The sequence below is a fragment of the Schistocerca gregaria genome, chromosome 5 (assembly GCF_023897955.1).
Source record: "Schistocerca gregaria isolate iqSchGreg1 chromosome 5, iqSchGreg1.2, whole genome shotgun sequence".
Taxonomy (NCBI): domain Eukaryota; kingdom Metazoa; phylum Arthropoda; class Insecta; order Orthoptera; family Acrididae; genus Schistocerca; species Schistocerca gregaria.
The window spans coordinates 33,979,822-34,001,739 of NC_064924.1; the positions used below are offsets into that span (position 1 = coordinate 33,979,822).

The following is a 21,918-nucleotide window of genomic DNA, read 5'->3' on the forward strand; positions in this document are numbered from 1 at the left end:
GGAACTGGCTCGTCACAATACGCCAGTCACTACTCGTGATTAACTGTGGTATTGTGTTGAAGCTGCATGGGCAGCTGTATCTGTACACGTCATCCAAGCTCTGTTTGACTCAATGCCCAAGAGTAACAAGGCCGTTATTACGGCCAGAGGTGGTTGTTCTGGGTACTGATTTCTCAGGATCTATGCACCCAAATTGTGTGAAACTGTAATCACATGGCAGTTCTAGTATAATATATTTGTCCAATGAAAACCCGTTTATCATCTGCATTTCCTCTTGGTGTAGCAGTTTTAATTGCCAGGAGTGTAGAATTAAGATTCTTTGTGAAGACAGACGTGACAACACGAACTGCTGCGAACCGGTTATTAGTCCTGGGACTACCGGCGCTCACACCTCCAGCCCGTCTAGCGCTCACGCCACAGCGTCGACGTGCACGGGTCGACTGGTGCCGTCAGAGGACCACTTGGAAGATGGGACGGCGCGCCGCGGTCTTCAGCTGCCAAAGCACGTTCTGCCTGCACGCAGGTGATGGTCGTTTGCGCATGCAACGTAGGCCTGTTGCATTTGTCCAAAACTCTCTGGCCCTACCGCACGCGTTACAGTCTGTTGCGCGATAAGCTACAACTCCCATTAAGCTTTAGTGTTATGGAGCGTGCGCTAACGACCCTTCGGTACGTGCGGAGCGTTGTTACGCCCGTTCTATTGCCGGTCTTCCAACGCAAAGGCGCTGTGTCGTTCCAACAGGACAACGCTCACCCACACACCTCCCTTGAAACTCAATGTGCTCTGCCAGACGTGCAGCAACTTCCCTGGCCAGCACGGTATCCGGACTTCGCTTCAGCGGAGCTCCTGTGGGATGTGAAGGGGCGAGAAGTGCCTCGCGCAAATCGTCAACCAACATCTCTTACGGAAGCATGTGAACAGCTTTCACGAAATTTCTCAACTCCACATGTTTAATTACTAGTGAATGCAAAGGTAAACCTGACAGTGTGTTTCTGGAAAACGACATTTCTCTAGCTTCTGCTAGGCTAGCGCGTATGTGCCACGTTCATACCCTGGAAGTTTATCTAGTAAAGCCGTCCTCAAACGAGACGTGTTTTTCATCGTGATACACACTCAGAAAGGAGCTGACACGTGACGTGGAACGTAAAGTGCTCCTCATCATAGTTTGCGATCTCCAGGGCCAGTTCTTACGAGAGTCGTTTGAAAAGTTCTCGGAACGGAATAGAAAAAAAAGTACTTATATCATTGAAACTTTTTTTTTTATTTTTCAATGTGGTCTCCTGTCCTGCACTTGGTCCAACGATGAACCAGTGCCTTGGTCCCATCTCGAAAATCAGTTTCCTCCAGGCCTGCAAAATAGCTGTCAACTCCGGTTATCAAGTCTTCGTTTGAAGTGAATCTTCGTCCACCAAAAAAATATTTTCAGTTTTGAGAAGAGACAGATGTCTGATGGAGCCATATCAGGTGAATAGGGCGAGTGTGGCAACAATTCATACCTTAGTTCGTGTTATTTTGCCATGGCGACGGCACATGAGTTGAGGCACCTATCTTGCTGATAATTTTTTCGTTTCTAATTCTTCAGTTAAAATGTGATATATCCTTTCAGATGGCAGCTGGCAAGCGAGATAAGTTCCACGCACTTTCAATCGGCGATCCGGCGGGAGTGGCCGAGCGGTTCTAGGTGCTACAATCTGGAGCCGCGTGACGGCTACGGTCGCAGTTTCGAATCCTGCCTCGAGCATGGATGTGTGTGATGTCCTTAGGTTGGTTAGGTTTAAGTAGTTCTACTTTCTAGGGGACTGATGACCTCAGAAGTTAAGTCCCGTAGTGCTCAGAGCCATTTGAACCATTCGGCGATCCTCCATGAACATTTTCTGCACTTTTGCAATGATTTCTGGAGTAGTGACACATTTTGGCCGACCACTGCCCGGATCATCATCCAAGCTCTGCCGAGCAACTTTTAATTCATTTGTACGCTTGGCAACAGTTGAATATGAAGGACCAGAGTCCTCCAGTGTATTCTGAAAACCGACATGAATGGCCTTTGCTTTCACACCTTTCTTTACGAAGTACTTAATCACTGCTCAAATCTTGATTTTTTCTATCTTCGCAAATCACTACACGGGAACAATAACAGAGTTACGTCACCGCCACAGAGCACTGACGTGGCACGTGTTTATTGGGCAACAGTCCAATGAATATCACGTGAACAATTCGTTGCCCTAGCGGTGACTTCTCGTGCTGATTCCGAGAAGTTTTCAAACCACCCTCGTATTTACGTATGGCGAGTAAAGAACAGTTTTTCTAGAAAATGGATGCACGTAAAATTACTAGGTCAGCTCCTTCAAAGTCGCTCATGTTCTTCTGTCTAAAGTACACATAAAGAGTTCCATGTTCGTGAACATGGTACAAGCCAAAATGAAAAGTTCCATGTGGCATCAGGAACGACATTAGCTTTTGAAACTTTAATTACAAATAGTGCGATGCAAATATATAATAACCTTCCACAAAGAATAAAAATTACTTCGTCATCGTCCCTTTTTTCTAAAAGCCTAAAGCTATTGTTATTAGATCTGTGCTTCTGTCCTTTAGCAGAATTTTTTCAAGAAGATAGATTTGTAACAACAAAGTGAAAAATCACGTACTGCAAGAAATGTAAGTTCTCTTGTACGTAACGCAGAGAGCAATAACTTAACATGTGCAGTATTTATGGTAAATTTTCTGTGGTCCTTGTAAGAGTGCGGTGTGTGTGTGTGTGTGTGTGTGTGTGTGTGTGCGTGCGCCTGTTTACATTCTTACAGAACTTTTACGAAGGCATTATGTACCCTAAGAACAAATGGATGCACAAATAAATACAAATTGCTAGCGAACTAGGTGTTTCGTTGACTGGAATCTTTCAGTTCATTGGTCCACGTTACTTGACAAGTTCATAAAATCGAACAAACTAAGTCCTGAATGGAGAACTCTCTTTTACGTACATCACATAAAATATTACATAAAACATATCTTTTAAATTTGCAATAAATTCCAAAGTTGATTTAGAGTACCGGAAATCCAGAAGATTATAACCACCCACCTAACAGCGGGTATGTCCACCTTTGGCACATACATCAGCGGTGATGTGCATCATAGCATGCAAGCAGTGAGGCCTTAATAGGCAGCTGGAGGGAACACACAAGTCACCTATTCCCCGTAAATTCCAAGTTGGGCAGAGGGCGTGGGGCACCATATGAATCGAAACTCTCCACAGTGTTCCGCAAACCACTTCATTACATTCCTGGCCTTGTGGCAAGGCGCATTATGTTGTTGAAAAACGCCAGTGCCATAGGGAAAAATGATCGTCATGAAGTGGTTACGTGGATTTCAATCTGTGTAAGATACTCCTTGGCTTTTATGATGCCTCCACTTGAGCAAAGAATGCCCGTTATGCCCAGAGCATAATCGAGCCGCCGCCAGCTTGTCTCCATCCCGCAGTACAGGTCTCAAAGAGCTGTTTCGTCCAGTGTTGGTGGTAACGTGCACATTTCAGTCCTAGTTGCCGATGTCGTGGTGTTAACACTGCCAGATGAATGGCTCGTCAACTGTGGAGGCCCATCGTTACGGGTTTTTGGTGCACTGTGTGTTGAGGCACACTTGGACTTTGCCCAGAAATAAAGTCTGATTTCAGTTCCGCCACAGTGCACCATCTGTCCTGTTTTACTTCAGCTTATGACGTCCGACATCCGCCATGTAGAAGGGGTTTCACCTCGGTTCCGCCACGCGCTGAACACACTCACCAGAACACACCTCGAACACCCTACAAATCGTGCAGTTTCCGAAATGCTCGGACTGAGCCTCTGGTCCATCACAATCTGCCCTTAGTCGAAGTCAGATATATCAGACGCCTTCCGAATTGTGCACACGGACAGCACACTCACTGATACTGTATGCACCATGTGTCTCTGACTAGCAGTCATCCCTTGCCACGTGACGCTGATATCGCCTGGACGGATTTATATCTATAGTAGATTGGTGACCATAATGTTCTGGCAGATTAATGTGCACACAGAAAGGACACGAAATGTCAAAGTTATAGAAAATAGCTATCGTCTCTATTCACCTTACAGTTTAAGTCTTTTATTGTAAGGGGACCTGGTCGTGAGCGAGTTCCCTATGGTTGGTACATTTTTCTCTAAAACCATTTGTTCAAAAGAAACGAAATTTGAATTATTGATAATTCAAATTTCGTTTCTTTTGAACAAATGGTTGTGATATGTTCATCAAAGTGTAGAGCTTATGTGGTAGTAGGATTGTTGTTATAGTATAAACTCAAAAACGGACATGTGATCAAAAATTGGCATTTACAAAAAAAATCTAAATATTTTTCAATCCTTTTGTTTTATTGCCACAGTTCTAATGCATTTTAATGAAAGTTGTGTCATTAATCTCTGTACCAAGTTTCATTGATCTAGATGTATTTTTTCAGAGAAATTGTATTTAAAACTAATAATGTCATACTTTGAAAAAATTGATTTTAAGTTTTCACCCAATTTTTCAACCTACATACACAGTTAAAATTGTCCCCATCGCGTGTTTCTCTATGCTCGAGCTTACGTTTGGGGTCTTCTTTTGAGTTCTGGGCTGTTTTTTTCATTTGTAGGGCACACCCTCAGCTGGTCAATTGACAGACCCATATTCTTCATGTTCACCGCAAACTCTATGTGTATCACTGAAAACTTTTAGCTTGCTGGATGATCCATCACTGAAACACAATACTTCATGCATGACACCAGCTTTTAGGAGTTTGAGAGCGAAAAATTATGTTTGAGGCAAGTGTTCCCACATACGGTTACGGAAACTTTGGTTGTGATTTTGAGTTTTCCCATGGATTCATCATGCAAGCAAGTCTCTGTAGATAGCTTTTATGTGCTATTGGCATTGGTAGGGGCTGGTTATGTCTACATTCATTCACTAACACTAGCTCTCTGATATCTAAACGATGACTCAGTACTTTTTGGACAAAGTGGAAAACCGGGATCTTCTGCTATCTTTAATCCTCTTGCTACTGTTACACGTCCTTATTCTGCACATATTTACGATTTTCATGAATAAAATATAACTATAAACACAATAAGATTATCTCCTAAAATGAAGTAATATTTTAGATTACTACGATGAGTGAAACGAAAACACGAGGCTGAACCGATGTTTAGGTGTTGCCTGCGCCTGCTCAGCGCTGTGAAAACGCGCACTTCATTCACCATTCAGTGCTCGCATTTCATATTTCTAATCCCAGCATTCGGGTATTTGGTAAAATAATAATTCAGGCAATATTAATATGTCCTATAGGTTGCCAGATTTATTTGACTACTTTTACAGCTTGTCTCACACTTATCTGTGAGAGGAGCTTGGCGCTGGAAATTTTCTTTATTTATGGGCGAGGGCAGCAGTCTTCCTAGCAGCCACGAAGGCTTCCCGTTTCCCATAACTTTTCCGGTCGCCAGGGTAGCACGTCGTTTGAACATTCAGTAGTGGCCAAAGTTTCTCCTGTTCTCAGTTCCCCAACCTGCCTTACCAACCTTGTAACCGCTATTTCTGCTCAATTTTAACGTCGCGAGGTTGCCCCCCTCTGAAATTCCGGCCCTGTGGTTGGCCAGTTCAGGTGCACGCCGGTTTTCGCGGGCGGGCGCCAACCGCCCTCCGCGGATAGATGCCGGACAAAGGGACAGTAGAGGCAGTTCTAGTGCGACCGTGCCGGAGACCGGAGTTGCTCTTCCAGGATATGAAGTTCGGTAAGCATGAGCGCCGACGTGCACTGTAGAAACGCGCCCTGCGGCCCAGAGGGAACCTGATAGGTCACTGTGAATAGTTTCGCGTCTTGCGGGTTTTATTCCTTCAGTACGGTAAGCTACCTAGCAATTTACGCACAGTAGTATCTTTCTTGGTCTTTAGCTGTTACATGGTGGTGGTTGTTGCACGCCTGCAACCCCTTACTTTACTAAATTGGATTCTATTTGATAATACGGCGATCGTTGCTAAAATTCCTTTCCTCTTGGTATCGTGGTTGGTTATGAACGTACGTTGGGGCAGACTGCTGAACTCGAATCTTTCTTCCCCCCACCCCCATTTTGTTGTATTATTGCTCGATTTTCTACTTTTTAATAAATAAGTCTGTTAATCGTACATTCTCTCTCTTTTCTTACGTGAACTCACCCCTAGTGTAACAGAATAATGCAGAACTATAACGGTTGCTATAAGGTCGTGCAGGTCTCGCGCCACTCACGACAGTATAAAGATTGAATATCGCGCGCCTGGCACGACCATTGCACGCATGGCACCTATAACAGTAGTAATAATGTCCAACTATTCCCCAGTTGGGAAGTGTTGACGGCTCAGTGTGAGTACGTGAGCACAAAACCCACTTGACGTAGTGGAAGTAGTGGCCTCTGTTTCACCTTGCTGGTTTAGAAAAAAAATATCAAAAATCACAGCCCCTACAGCAAGGAATAATAACCTGTAAAATAAAACGAGCCACCGCATTTAACTGTGTTGATCAACTTGCAAAAATGTGTTCAAATAATAAATGAAGACAAAGAACGACTGTTCCAGCTGGTATAAACAGCTCAGTTGACAGCAGATAGAAAAGGAAGTGACGCTGTTTTCCCATTAATACGCTCGAAACATCCAAGAAAACACATATTCTGGTTCAGAAAGGATTGTAGTACAAGTTAATACAATAACAAAACCGTTATTTCGACGGATTTTCTCCTCGTGTTTCCCTTAACATATCTTGAATAATTTAACGAGCGATATGTCATTAACCAATTTTTAACTTCCACCAGTCGTACCAAAAACGACGCGTTCTCGAGCTCTTATCAATGTGCCGGTGCTTTGGAACAACACGTATTCACGCGCCGGCTCGCTCCGCGGCGGTACTGACCCTGTCGCGGGCCCATGGCGGGGCGACGCAGGAAGCGATGGCGACCAGCGGGGCGCGGAAGCGGCGGGCGAGGCCGGCCATGCAGTCCCCGGAGAAGACCTCCACCAGCAGCAGGTCGAACTGGGCGGCCGAGGCGAGCAGCCGGCGCACCGCGGGCGCGCCGTACGCGGCGCGGCAGTGGTCGGCCGTCACCGACCACAGTTTCGTCCAGTCCCGCACCCCGGACACCAGGGTGGCCTCCTCCACCGGCAGCTGCGCAGGAATCGCGGCGACACTGTACTAGAGCGTCGCGTGCTACCAGAGCTACTCCAGCACATTCGACGAACAGCACATTCACTGACAAAGACAAAGTTCAGCATGTCGTACTCTGATGCAGGGTGTAAGACTGGCTCGGAATTGACCCTTTTTAATGTGCAAAACCGGCAGTGCCCACGGTATCACCTATATGTATAATTTGTTCATAATCAATAGTGTTCACAGCTGTGGTAAAGGCCAACTCCTGCAATATTGATACACCGATCAACCAAAAAATTATGACCACTGCCCAATGAGACGTCCGATGCAGCCAGGTGGTGTTACAGACACGTGGCAACACGGCAGACACGGACGGCATCAACCTAGCAAAGATAAGGGTTGTAAATGAGCAAATCCATTGACATAAGCGACTTTGACAAAGAGAAGTTTGTTATTAAGCCTAGCCTGTGAACGAGTATATCGAAAACGGCGAAGCTGGTCCAATGATCATGTGCTAATGTCGCGAGCATCTATGGAAAGAGGTAGAAGGATAGCGAAACCACCACTAGGCACCAAATGGCTGGACGTCCACTACTCTTCACAGAACATGGTGTTTGGAGGATGGTCTCCTCTGTAAAGTAGGATAGATGGTGATCAGTGACATCTCTGCCGAAACAGCACAAGAGTTTCAGAGCACACTGTTTATCGTACGTTGCTGAACATGGAGCTCTACAGCAAACCTCCCGTACGTGTTCATGCACTGATCAACAACATCGTCAGTTATGATTGCACTTGGCATGGGAACGTCCATATTCGACCGTCGATCAATGGAAATGTGTCGGCTCTTCAAGTGAATCACATTTTTGCTATACTAGGTCGATAGTCGCCTCCAAACACGCTGTCGTCGAGGTGAACGCCTGTTCGAAACACGCAACGCGCCATGGACGCAGGCTGGTGGGAGCAGCATTATGATGTAGGAGACATTCTCCTGTGCTTGCATGGGACCTGTGGTAGTAATAGAAGACACGCTGATATCTCTAAACGCCGGCCACGTTAGTGTGGGGTGATACTCTGATGTGCTGTGTGATGTGAATGTGTCCCCAGCTCCTCATTTTCATACATGTGTTTTCAAGATGCATCTAATCTGTTTTTGCTAGGTAAACTTCTCCATTGAATCTGGTTCAGGAATCGCATTCCCACTTCCAAGTGCAGTATTTTTTCTTCACCCTGTATATGAAGGGCTCATATCGAACCATAGCTCCATGGTGGATGTGAGTTAGATGTGCTATTTGTCTACACAATGAGTCACAATGGCTGGTACGTTGGCTGCTGTAATTGTGTGTGCCGTTTATGCTTAGTGCATCCGTCCTCCACGGTCCTGATAGTTTGACCAATATATGCCATGCCGCAGCTACAAGGAATGCGATATAAACCGGCCTTACGCACACCAAGATCATCCTTAACAGAACTCAAAAGCGCTCTTATTTTAAATGGAGGTCGGAAAACACATTTCACATCGTATTTCCGTACAATACGACCGATCTTGTTGGAAGTGTTTCCTACGTAAGTGTAAAAGGAGTAGACTTAGGTGTTGACTCAGAATTATCATCAACCACCCGATGTACAGTTGGTCGATAGCGCAATGCACGTTCAATCTGTCTGTCACTCTAACAATTTTGACGAAACGTAACTTCAAGATGGGACAGCTCAGCTGGCAAAGTCTCAGCGTCAGAAACGACATGTGCCCTGTGTACCATGGTACGAAGTACCCCTTCACGCTGAGCCGGATGGTGACAACTATTAGCCTGTAAGTACAAGTCGGCGTGAGTACGTTTCCTGTAGACTGCATGTCCCAATGATCCACCATCCTTCCTCCCAACTAACACGCCAAGAAAGGGAAGGCAACCATCCTCTTCCACCTCGATCGTAAAACGAATGTTCGTGTGGATCGAGTTCAGATGTCCTAGAAAGGTATTCAAAATCTTCCTATCATGAGGCCAAACAACAAAGGTATTGTCAACATATCTAAATAAACAGGTGGGTTTGGAAGGCGCCGACTCCAATGCTCATTCCTCGAAGTCTTCCATAAACATATTTGCGATCGCACGATACAACGGACTACCCGTCACAACTCCATCTGTCTGCTCGTAATACTGGCCACTAAATAAAAAAATAAATGCATGTCAACACATGCCGAAAGAGATTAGTTAATTCAGCACTAAACCTTGTTAACCGCAACGAATCAAACAGATGAACACGAGTGGAGAGAGAGACCACATAGAAACTCACTAAAATATCAGTCATTCAACCGCAGTCACTCCAAGCGACTTAAAAAATTAGCTGAGTTCCTGATATGATGTTCACACCGACCTACTTGTGGACTCAACAGAGAAGCAAGATGCTTGGCTAAACGATATATCGGAGCACCGATGTTACTCACTATAGGATGCAAAGGAACCCCTTTCTCGTGAACCTTCGGAAGGCCATATAGCCTAGGGGGAACAGCACTATAGGTGTTGATAGTGTCCTGCGACAAACCACTTTTCTTCATGAGGCTGTTGGTCTTTCTCTCAACACTTTTTGTGGGGTCAGTATCGATTCTGCGATACGCTGAATCAGATAATAAACATTGCATCTTTTGCACATAATCCTGTTTATTTAAAACAACGGTGGCATTGCCCTTGTCCGCAGTTAAAATAACAATATCAGGATCAACTCTGAGAGAGCGTAAAGCACCCCTCTTTGCTACTGTTAATTACTCTTGGGTAGACAAACCCTAGTCAACACACGGCATGCCTCCCTCCTAACTTCCTCTGCAGCGTCAGGAGGTAGTTTGCAAACTGCCTGTTCAATTGAACTAATAAATTCAACTCCCGGCAAACTCTTCGGAGTGGGTGCAAATTTAAACCCTTACCAAGCACGGATAAGGTTGCGTGGTCAAAAGATATCTCTGTGAGATTTATCACACAACATCGAGATATAACATCAGACTTCACGCAATGAAAACGTTCAAACTTTTCCAAATGCCGGGCAGTAACGAATTGTGTTCCCAGTCAGCTTGAGCCCATGAGGCACCGTCCAACCAATCCCAAGTGAAATCAGACAATCAGGACGGCGGAGTACCGATGTACTGAGCATAAACGGCACACATGATTACAGCAGGCAAGTAGATCTGCTGTTGCCGAACATTGCCTACAAACTGGTCACCCCATGTTGAATAGTAACACTGAGATATTGGAATGCACGTCCAGCTATTGGGACACTGTTATTAAGGAGGCAGTTGAGATTAAATTAGCGACCAACCTCGTTAATAGGGATGGAGGTTTTTGTTTAAACTCTGTTTGGTTTCCGGCTCTCTCCCTGGTAAAAAAGCAGAGGGACAGAGTCAATGCTACCTCACCTGCGAGTTCGAAGTCTCACTATGGATAGTTCGGACTTTGGTTATCTTTGGTGGCACTTGTGTTCAGTGTGTGTGTTATCTTTCATGCATCAATCCGAGAACCGGGGTTTTTAATTTTGCATGTACATCGCCTGTCCGTTGCAGTTTGCCTTGAAAATGGCGGGGTGTTCTCCTGCTGAAATATCAGCGGCTGCTGAAAGTGTTACCTAGCTGAATTCCCGGAAGTTATTTGACAGTTGTATATTCACTTTAGCTAGGAACTCATCATTTCTGTTTTTATCCATCCACGTACGGCTAACCAAATCCCTGAGGAAATTCGCTTCACATTCTTCTGTTCTCTTTTTTCTCTCTTCTTATTAGTCCAGTTTTCCCATCCACAGAGTGGGGCTGGTTTGGCCAAAACTTTATAGAAACTCAATAGAGTACCTCTTCTCAGCGTTCTGCTTAAAGTTCCTCAGAAGTAGTTAAACAGGTCTCACTTTTTTTGTATTTAATTTTTTGTAGTGATGTTGTTGTGCTCTTCGCTACAGAGACTGGTTTGATGCAGTTCTCTATGCTACTCTATCCTGTACAAGCTTCTTTATCTCTAAGTAACTACTGCACCCTACATCCTTCTGAATCTGCTGAGTGTATTCATCTCTTTGTCTCCCTCAACGATTTTTACCCTCCACGCTGCCCTCCAAGACCAAATTGGTGATCCCTTGACGCCTCAGAACGTGTCCTACGAACCGATCCCTTCTTCTAGTCTAGTTGTGCAAGATATTCCTCTTCTCCCCAGTATCAATGACTTTCTTCTTAGAGCTCTATAGCCAGTTGTTGTTAGTGCCTTCCTTCAATTTTTATTTCATTTTCGGAATCGAAGTCGTTCTTCTTTCTTTTTGCACTTTATATTCACCATATTTTCTAATGGCAAATGGTAAAATATCTTTTGTTAACATTTTTAAACTACTATGCTGCTTCTTTTCTAGACGATAAAATGAGAGAATATAAGCCAGAATCGGTAATAAATGCAGTTCTTCCATCAATATTTCTGTGGTCATAATCTGTGACCTCTGTAAATTACTTAATTTTATCTTCCTAATCTTAATGTTCTATAATGGCATTTTTAGTATTTTTGTAGTCTAATATCTGAACTATATTTTTGGAACTACGTATAATTTTTTTGTCTGACACCTCTTGCCCAGCTTGGAGAGTGCAGCAACTGACTAAACAAGCTGCTGGAACTTTTTGACTCACTTTCCAAGAAAATGAGAAACTCATGAAATTTCAGGTAAATATCATGGGAAGTGGTAGAAAATTTGACGAAATGGAAGCCAAAAGAGCTGTCATTAGAAAACAGTTTCGAAAAACAGTGAAAATATTCGCAAAATAATGAAAGTACGCGAAAAATAATGAAAATGTGATGAAGATTTACGAAGAAACGCCTATTCTTATTCAATGACTCTGTTGATGCCTTTTGTTGTGATTTTCTGATATTCTGGGGAAAACAGGAAAAAGGAAGAAAAAGGAAAACTTTAGTACACCTTAAGATCAGACATTTATTTACCTGTTTAAAAAATAAAGACTGGCGGTTACCTGGAAATGTTCAGCTGAATCATGTGTTTGTTATAACATGTGCATAGTGATTTCGATTTTCAGCTCCAGGAATGTGTTTATCGCATTTCTCTTAACTTTTCCTTACATAACCTTTTTCTTATTTAATGTGTTTTACTCCCTACTTTCAGAGATAATTAAACTATTGAGATCACATGTCTCAAACATTACAACCATCATTTTTGAGACGTGTTGATGTGACCTTCCATGCCCCTAGTCATCAGGTACAATTATTCGCGTTTATTGTTTTTTTCATGATGCACATCGATCTATATCTGATAGCTACAACTGTGTTAGCGGCGCCTTGGACTAGTTTAAATACGAGGCTCTCCACAAAGTACATTAGGTTTTCGTTTGTGTCCGTTAGGGGCGGTGCTAGCGCGGCCATCTTGGTGTGATGGCATTCCGCCGCTCAGTCGGCATCCTGCCGTGCTAGTGAGAGGTTCGCGCTGTACTCCGTTGAGTTACTGTGAGAGTTTGAAATGTCAGCGTTAATTGAAAATGCCGCGAAGTGTGAAGTGCGTGCTGTAATAAGATTTCTGACTAAGAAAAACTGTACACTGATACAAATCTATCGGCAGCTTTGTGAAGTGTATGGGGACAACATAATCACTGAAGGTGGAGTGCGTCAATGAGACATAAATCACTGAAGGTGGAGTGCGTCAATGAGACATAAAATTTAATAATGGCCGAAATAACGCTCACGACGAAGAGCGAAGTGGAAGACCCAGCATAGTGACTGCCGAACTTGTCGAAAAAGTCGATGCCGCGGTCCGTATTTCACAATAACGGAACTCTCTATGAGTTATCCACAAATTTCACGAAGTTTGTTGCACGAAATCATTACCGTAAAGCTTGGTTACCACAAGTTTTGTGCAAAATGGATATCAAAAATCTTTACAGAGATTCACAAAAATCAGTGAATGGCTGCAGCGTTAACGTTTTTGGGTGCTTACGAGAAAGATGGGGACTCATTACTCGATTGCATCGTTGCTGGTGACGAAACATGGGTTAAATATGTGAACTGCGAGACAAAATTGTAGTCAATGCAGTGGGGGCACACAAATTCCCCCAAACCTCCAAGAAATGCATGCAGACAATGTCGGAAAGGAAGGTGATGGCGACTGTCTTTCGGGAAAGAAAAGGTGTGATTTTTGTGGATTTCCTGGAAAGAGGCACTACAATAAACTCTCAAAGGTATTGCCAAACTCTGCACAACCCCAGAAGATCAAAACAAAACGAGCGCAGGGGAAAGTTGGGCTCAAAGATCTTGCTGATTCATGACAATGCCAGGGCCCACACAGCAAATGCCACTCGTGAAGTTCTCGAATCTTTTAAGTGGGAGTTGTTTCCTCATCCGCCGTACAGTCCCGACCTGGCACCGAGCGACTTCCACTTATTGCCAGCAATGAAGAAGTGGTTGGCTATGCAGGGTTTGGTGACGACGCTCAGCTTCAAGAAGAGGTAACCACATGGTTGAAGGCGCAAGCGGCAGAATTTTACAACGAAGGAATTTCCAAGCTCGTCCATCGCTACGATAAGTGCCTTAATTTTAATGGCAACTATGTAGAAAAGTAGTGTTTAAGTTTGGCTTTCGTCTGTATATAATAAAAAAATATTTCCAATATTTTATTTATTTCTAATTCCAAAACGTAATGTACTTTGTGGATAGCACTCATATGTGTGGTAGAACTCAAGGACCAATGCATAAAAATGATTTCACTCGTGAATGAGGCATTGGTGTCAGAATATGTGTAAGATTTCAGTTTGGTGAAGGAAACCTAGATTGGTGACGTCATCTTATTAGGTACATGATGAGGAGATGGACTTGGGACATTCACTGTGTGTTAAAAGATAAAGGAGTAGCAATAGAATGGAATTTCATGCACGCTAGTGGTAAAATGTCAACTAGAGTAATGAGTATAGCAGCTAGTTTTGTGGGGGAAAGGTAAGTTATAAAAAAATAAAGAATAGAGATTGGAGGAAGTAGCTGACTGGAAGTGAAGCTTGTTTGGGAGTCCTGAATGGCACTCATGCTTGTTGGCATTCATATCTCCAGAGATATAAAAGAGGACATTGATGCCTGTTAGAGCATTATTAAGGAAAGTAGTGTAGATGCCAGAATTGGGCATCCAGAGAGATATTTGAATGGACAGGGAAGTTGGTGACTGTCATGAGAAGGGGTTTTCGAGATCTTTTTCGATGTGTGTGGGAAAGATGAACTAAGCAACCTATTTCATGACTCTAGGTAGGCTAATGGTCGTTAGGCAAATGTTGAATGTGAGATTTGTTAGGCTTTAGAAAGATACGTATTTATGTAAAGTCAACCACAACATACTCTTCGATTTATAATTTTTTTATATGATCCAGTACATTTTACCCATATCATTAAATGGTCTTTGCTCCACTGGACATGTTTCAGTATATTAAATCACAGCATATAATATTCCTTTCAAGACAAACTATTGAGAGTTAGGCCGCCTTGTCCCTTTAATGGGCAACATATAACTTTTCTCTTTTTTTGTCTCTGGACATAGTATGCATACTAGTTGATAATAACTAAAGAGCACTTACGAGGAGACCATCAATTTCCTATGTTCTTATAGGACATGAAATTCATTTCCCAGGATGACTTCAAGAGGAATAAGATGTAGTTCTCAAAAATACTGGAAAAGATGTACACTGAAATTTCTCAAGAGCTGTTAGGAAGAGAAATTCTGTGTTAGAGTTAGATTTTTAGTTTTATTTTACTTCAGCAATATTGTCTGAGTCACACGTCATGTAAATAAATTTTCCTTTTTAGTTATTATTTGTATGAAAAAGTGTATTTTTTTGATAAATTACAATTTGCAACAATGATGGGAAACACCAAATAAAAGAACCTTACATTTAGAGTATAAATGCGACATTCAAAAGTGAACAGCCAAATGAGAATTTTGAGTAGCGTATGTTCCCTTGGAAGTCAAATTTCCTCTACTTTTATATAAGCTTTCTTTTATTCACAATTAACAGAAGATTTAAGAACAATAATCAAACTCCAACAAATATGGCTCATGAATTCCAAATGAGGATCTAGTAATACATAATGAAATAAAATAATAACATAACTGATATGTGTTGTTATGTTAATTATTTGTGATTTCCATATAAGATGATTCCCATTTTTGTATTAGATTCTGATCTGCTATGTGTAAAAGCTTTGTTTCCTGATGGGACATGAGAAAATCTATTTTTAAATTATGGTACAATATTTGTGAATTTTCATTTGTATTACATAATATAAATATCGAATTTCAATGAAAATTTCAAAAACTTCCTGTAGCGAAAATCTAAGATTTACGAGGCATGAAAGCTTTATGCTTAATTTTTTTATTGAAATATTTTATTCCACTGAAATAAATGAACTACAGTATTGTAAAAATGTTGATGTAAGACTTTATCACAGTCAATACATCCTTGAAATTATATCCAATAGGCAAATATATATTTATATGTTGTTGTTGTTGTTGTTGTGGTCTTCAGTCCTGAGACTGGTTTGATGCAGCTCTCCATGCTACTCTGTCCTGTGCAAGCTTCTTCATCTCCCAATACGTACTGAAGCCTACATCCTTCTGAATCTGTTTAGTGTATTCATCTCTTGGTCTCCCTCTACGATTTTTACCCTCCATGCTGCCCTCCAATACTAAACTGGTGATCCCTTGATGCCTCAGAATATGTCCTACCAACCGATGCATTCTTCTTGTAAAGTTGTGCCACAAACTCCTCTTCTCCAAAATCCTATTCAGTACTTCCTCATTACTTACGTGATCTACCCATCTAATCTTCAGCATTCTTCTGTAGCACCACATTTCAAAAGCTTCTATTCTCTTCTTGTATAAACTATTTATCGTCCATCTTTCACTTCCATACATGGCTATACACCATACAAATACTTTGAGAAACGACTTCCGGACACTTAAAGCTATACTCTATGTTAACAAATCTTTCTTTTTCAGAAACGCTTTTCTTGCGATTGCCAGTCTACATTTTATATCGTCTCTACTTCGACCATCATCAGTATATTTGCTCCCCAAATACAAAAACACCTTTACGACTTTAGGTGTCTCATTTCCTAATCTAATTCCCTCAGCATCGCCCAACTTAATTCGACTACATTCCATTATCCGCGTTTTGCTTTTGTTGATGTTCATCTTATATCCTCCCTTCAAGACACTGTCCATTCCGTTCAACTGCTCTTCCAAATCCTTTGCAGTCTCTGACAGAATTACAATGTCATCGGTGAACCTTAAAGTTTTTATTTCTTCTCCATGGATTTTAATACCTACTCCGAATGTTTCTATTGTTTCCTTTATTGCTAGCTCAATATACAGATTGAATAGCATCGGGGAGAGGTGACAACCTTGTCTCACTCCCTTCCCAACCACTGCATTTCTTTTGTGTCCCTCGACTCTTGTAACTGCCATCTGGTTTCTGTAGAAATTGTAAACAGCCTTTCGCTCCCTGTATTTGACCCCTACCACCTTCAGAATGTGAAAGAGAGTATTCAATCAACATTGCCAAAAGCTTCCTCCAAGTCTACAAATGCTAGAAACATAGGTTTGCCTTTTCTTAATCTAGCTTCTAAGATAAGTCGTAAGGTCAGTATTGTCTCACGTGTTCCCATATTTTTACGGAATCCAAACTGATCTTCCCCAAGGTTGGCTTCTACTAGTTTTTCCATTCGTCTGTACAGAATTTGCGTTAGTATTTTGCAGCCCTGACTTATTAAACTGATAGTTTGGTAATTTTCACATCTGTCAACACCTGCTTTCTTTGGGATTGGAAATATTATATTCATCTTAAAGTCTGAGGGTATTTCACCTGTCTCATACATTTTGCTCACCAGATGATAGAGTTTTATCAGGACTGGCTCTCCCAAGGCTGTCAGTAGTTCCAATGGAATGTTGTCTACTGCCGGGAGCCTTGTTTCTTCTTAGGTCTTTCAGTGCTCTATCAAATTCGTCACACAGTGTCATATCTCCCGTTTCATCTTCATCTACATCCTTTTCCATGTCCGTAATATTGTCCAGCAGAACATCACCCTTGTATAGTACCTCTATATACTCCTTCCACCTTTCTGCTTTCCCTTCTTTGCTTAGAACTGGGTTTCCATCTGAGTCCTTGATATTCATACAAGTGGTTCTCTCTTCTCCAAAGGTCTCTTTAATTTTCCTGTAGGCAGTATCTATCTTTCCCTTATTGAGATATGCCTCTACATCCTTACATTTGTCCTCTAGCCATGCCTGCTTTTAAATTCAATATTTCTTCTGTCACCCAAGGATTTCTACTAGCCCTCGTCTTTTTACCTACTAGACCCTCTGCTGCCTTCGCCACTTAATCCCTCAAAGCTACCCATTCTTCTTCTACTGTATTTATTTCCCCCATTCTTGTCAACTTTTCCTTCATCCTCTTCCTGAAACTTCTACAACCTATGGTTCTTTCAGTTTATCCAGGTCCCATCTCCTCAAATTCCCTCATTTTTTGAAGTTTCTTTATTTTTAATCTACAGTTCATAACCAATAGATTGTGGTGGGAGTCCACATCTGCCCCTGGAAATGTCTTACAGTTTAAAACCTGGTTCCTAAATCTCTGTTTTACCATTAAATAATCTATCTGAAACCTGTTAGACTTCTTCCATGTATACAACCTCCTTTTATGATTCTTGAACCAAGTGTTAGCTATGATTAAGTTGTGCTCTGTGCAAAATTCTACCAGGCGGCTTCCTCTTTCATTTCTCTCTCACAATCCATATTCACCTACTACGTTTCCTTCTCTTCCTTTTCCTACTACTGAATTCCAGTCACTCATGACCATCAGATTTTCATCTCCCTTCACTATATGAATAATTTCTTTTATCTCATCATACATTTCTTCAATTTCTTCATCTGCAGAGCTATTTGGCATATAAACTTGTACTACAGTTGTAGACGTGGGCTTTGTGTCTATCTTTGCCACAATAATGCGTTCACTATGTTGTTTGTAGTAGCTTACCCGATCTCCTATTTTTTTATTCATTTTTAAACCTACTCCTGCATTACTCCTATTTGATTTTGTATTTATAACCCTGTATTCACCTGTCCAAAAGTCTTGTTCCTCCTGCCACCGAACTTCGCTAATTCCCACTATATCTAACTTTAACCTATCCATTTCCCTTTTTAAATTTTCTAACTTACCTGCCCGATTAAAGGATCTGACATTCCATGAACTGATCTGTAGAATGCCAGTTTTCTTTCTCCTGATAACTACGTCCTCTTGAGTAGTCTCTGCCTGGAGATCCGAATGAGGGACTATTTTATCTCCAGGATATTTTACCCAAGAGGACGCCATCATCATTTATCCATACAGTAAAGCTGCGTGCCCTCAGGAAAAATTACGGCTGTAGTTTCCCTTGATTGCAGCCGTTTGCAGTACCATCACAGCAAGCCCGTTTTGGTTAATGTTACAAGTCCAGATCAGTCAATCATCCAGACTGTTGCCCCTACAACTACTGAAAAGGCTGCTGCCTCTCTTCAAGATCCAATACGTTTGTCTGGCCTCTCAACAGATACCCCTCTGTTGTGGTTGCACCTACGGTACGGCTATCTGTATCGCTGAGGCATGCAAGCCTCCCCACCAACGGGTAGGTCTATGGTTCCTGGGGAGGGGGGGGGGGGGGGGAAATCAAAAGTGATGATACCACAGCATATTTTGTCTCCACAGCTATATAATTTTGTTAGGGACAATTTGGCTGAATAGACTGAAACATTTTGTTCTTAACTGCTTGTGGGAAACCTCAAAGTCGATAATGTCCAGTGTTTTTGGTAACTGCATCATATTACTTAGCACTGTAGCAGTGCATACAGCGAGATTCTTATGTGGTAGAAGGGGGAAGGGAAATAATACGGTAGTTTTGGGGCCCACTGCAGTTTAGGGGAAGTGTGGTTTAACAGCTGAAACTTATGCATGAATGCACATGTGTCCTAACTTTTAAGTTACAGCTAGCAGGTGCACGTACAATAGTATTAACGTGTAATGTCAGTGCCATGAGAAGTTGATACAATATAGTTTCTAGCTAAGAGCTCTGAAAAAGAAATACGCACATAAAGAAAGGATCAACCAAAGGATGACAAGATCGGCCAGGCACTACCAGAAGCAAATCTCACAAAAAAGGGGTAAAAATTTAGTATAGCAGACAATATCACTTATTACAGCACTGACAGTGTAAAATAAAAAACATGTGTCATGTCGAAGTTGCGAAGTCCTGTAATACGTTCTTCAGGACTATTATATAAAAATTAAATTTTCCTTCTCCTTCATCTTTCTGAAGCAATGAAGCCTCGGCTTACACTCATACAATTAGCTACATTTTCACCCTTTCTCTTTACTGTGTTTATGGGTGACTGGAGTAACTAGTGGTTCCTGTGACTCTCCATGACAATATTTTTAATGACATTTCGTCTTCCTGGTCTGTCTCTTCCGACAAAAATTTAATGGCATTGCATACAATCATACGTGTCTGATTGTGAAGAACTTGCCCTGACTCTACAGTGCACTAAGGCTGCAATGGCATGCTTCGTAGTAAAGAGAGAGTAACGAGAATACTCGAAGTATTCAGGTCAGTAGGCCAGAGTCAACTGAGGTAGCCTCAGGATGGAATCGTCTACTACTCACGACAGAAAGCGGTTTTGTACTAGTGTCACGTCATTTTGCCCGATCTGTGCAAAGTGGGCAGTCTAGCAGGCCACCATGCTAGAGAGAGTATGTCAACGACAAAGACGGTCCACACAACGAAATTTTGAAGTCACCGTAGTCTGCCTGCCTCCCATACATCGCGAATGCTCGGCTCCATGCAGGGCCCACAAGAAATCAATATGCAATTGACAAGGTACCCGCTAAAGGCGTTTGATATGTGCTACCGATATCTTGCATGCGTTGAAATGTATAGTCATGAATTATTAAATTCGGCTGAAATACAATGATCAGCTGGAAAATTATGACCACCTACCTAACAGCCAGAATGTCCACCTTTGGAACAGATAACAGGAGTTTTCAGTACACTCTGTGTTTAGACACACTTGTACCCAGTAGTGCATTAAATTCTGATATTCGTTCCGCCACAGTTAAATGGGTCTCCTGTTTTACCAGTCTGACCAGCCTAAGACGTCCAACATCTGTAATGAGAGGTGGTTGCCCAACCGTGCGACGTCTATACATAGTTTCACTTTGCTTTCACCATGTGTTGATGATACTCACCACAGCTCTTCTCGAACACACGACAAGTGTTGTAGTTTCTGAAATGCTCCTGCAAAGCCTCCAGGCCATCTGCCCTCAGTCAGTCTCATTCTAGACACAGGCACACTTACGCATACTACATTTATTGCATGTGTGTCTGACTAGTAGTTGTTCCTCACCAGGTAACGCTACTGTCGTCAGTAAGGATTCATATTTATGGTTGGTCTGCGGTCATAATGTTCTGGCTGATCAGCTTCCCGCCAGAAATCTGTACTGTAAGACCTATAGTGCCACATGCTGTGACGTACGCGCCATGGCTTACTTTTCATGCGACTTGCGTGCAGAGAACTTACGAAAGGCGGTGGAACGTGGCCTTGGTAGTCGCCGCGATTGAGGCTGATGTCGGTGTAATTAGGTGGCGGCGGCTGCTGAGGGAAATGTGAGATGACGGTGAGCTGGTGACCCCTGGCGGCCAGCGTGCGCAACAGCGGCTGCAGCAGCCGGAAGTGGCTGACTGCGCGTAGTGGCAGAGCCACTAAGATGCGCGCGCCCTCGACCGGCGCGCCCACAGGGCACAGTAGCAGGACCAGCGCCAGGCACAGTAAGGTGGGGTTGAGAGGAGCCAGCGACATCTGTAACAACTGGCGGCGCCTGTAGTACCAGCCGCCCGACTGTAAGCAAGTTTTATAGGTACTAAGCACACATACACTATTTGCAAGTTCCTTTTAGTGCACAACAAGACTCTGACGCATTGAGCAGACTGCTTACTCTCGCTTCCTCCATCTTGCTGCTGCTTGCTGCAGAGAACTGAACGTTTGTATACAAAGTTATTCGTATGTATCTCTGTGACATCAAAAGGCGATAGTTTTAAATGTGTGAGAGATATAGAAAAATATCACATGTCACAAAAGAGAGCATCTCTCTGAGTTTAAATCCATTGTATGCTCCAGGACGGAAATCTACATCTACATACGTTCTCCACAAGCCATTGTACTGTGCTTGGCAGAGGGTTCTCTTTACCATTACTATCATTTCCTTTCCCATTCCACCAGCAGATACTTTCTCATGTTTTCTTGGTTAAATGGCAGCAGTAGAAACGTTCTGCAGTCAGCTTCAAATGACGGATCCCTAAATTTTCTCAATAGCGTTCCTCGAAAAGAGCATTGACTCGCCTCCCATTCGAGTTCGCCAAGCGCGTCCATAACACTTATGTGTCGTTTAAACCGTCCAGTAACCAAACTAGCACCCCACCTTTCAAATGATGCGATGTCTTCCTTTAGTCCAATCTGTGTATGGTCCAAAATACTCCATCAGTACTCAAGAATAGGTCGCACTAGCGTCCTATATGCAGTTTCATTTTCACATGAACCACACTTTTAAGAAATTCTTCCAATAAACCGAAGTAGACCATTCGCCCTTCCTACCACAATCAAAGGAAAAACAACATTAATAACAGATAATTATGTTCTATCAGCTGGATGGTTGAAATGGAAGAAAATTAATCATTTGTACGTTTATCCA

At 42.5% G+C, this 21,918-nt stretch overlaps 1 protein-coding gene across 3 annotated transcripts in view; it reads right to left on the reverse strand.

Moving 5' to 3' along the window:
- LOC126272427 (UDP-glucosyltransferase 2-like) overlaps positions 1–21,139 on the reverse strand; it is a 197,757-nt gene extending 176,618 nt beyond the window's left edge. For all 3 annotated transcript variants that reach the window (XM_049975285.1, XM_049975284.1, XM_049975283.1), the window contains exons 1-2: positions 20,751–21,139; positions 6,921–7,172 (exon numbers count right to left, since the gene is read on the reverse strand). In XM_049975285.1, the coding sequence (XP_049831242.1) occupies positions 6,921–7,172; positions 20,751–21,029 (531 nt within the window). In that variant the 5' untranslated portion in view covers positions 21,030–21,139. The remainder of the gene's footprint in view (positions 1–6,920; positions 7,173–20,750) is intronic.
- Between the last annotated feature and the right edge of the window lie 779 nt (positions 21,140–21,918).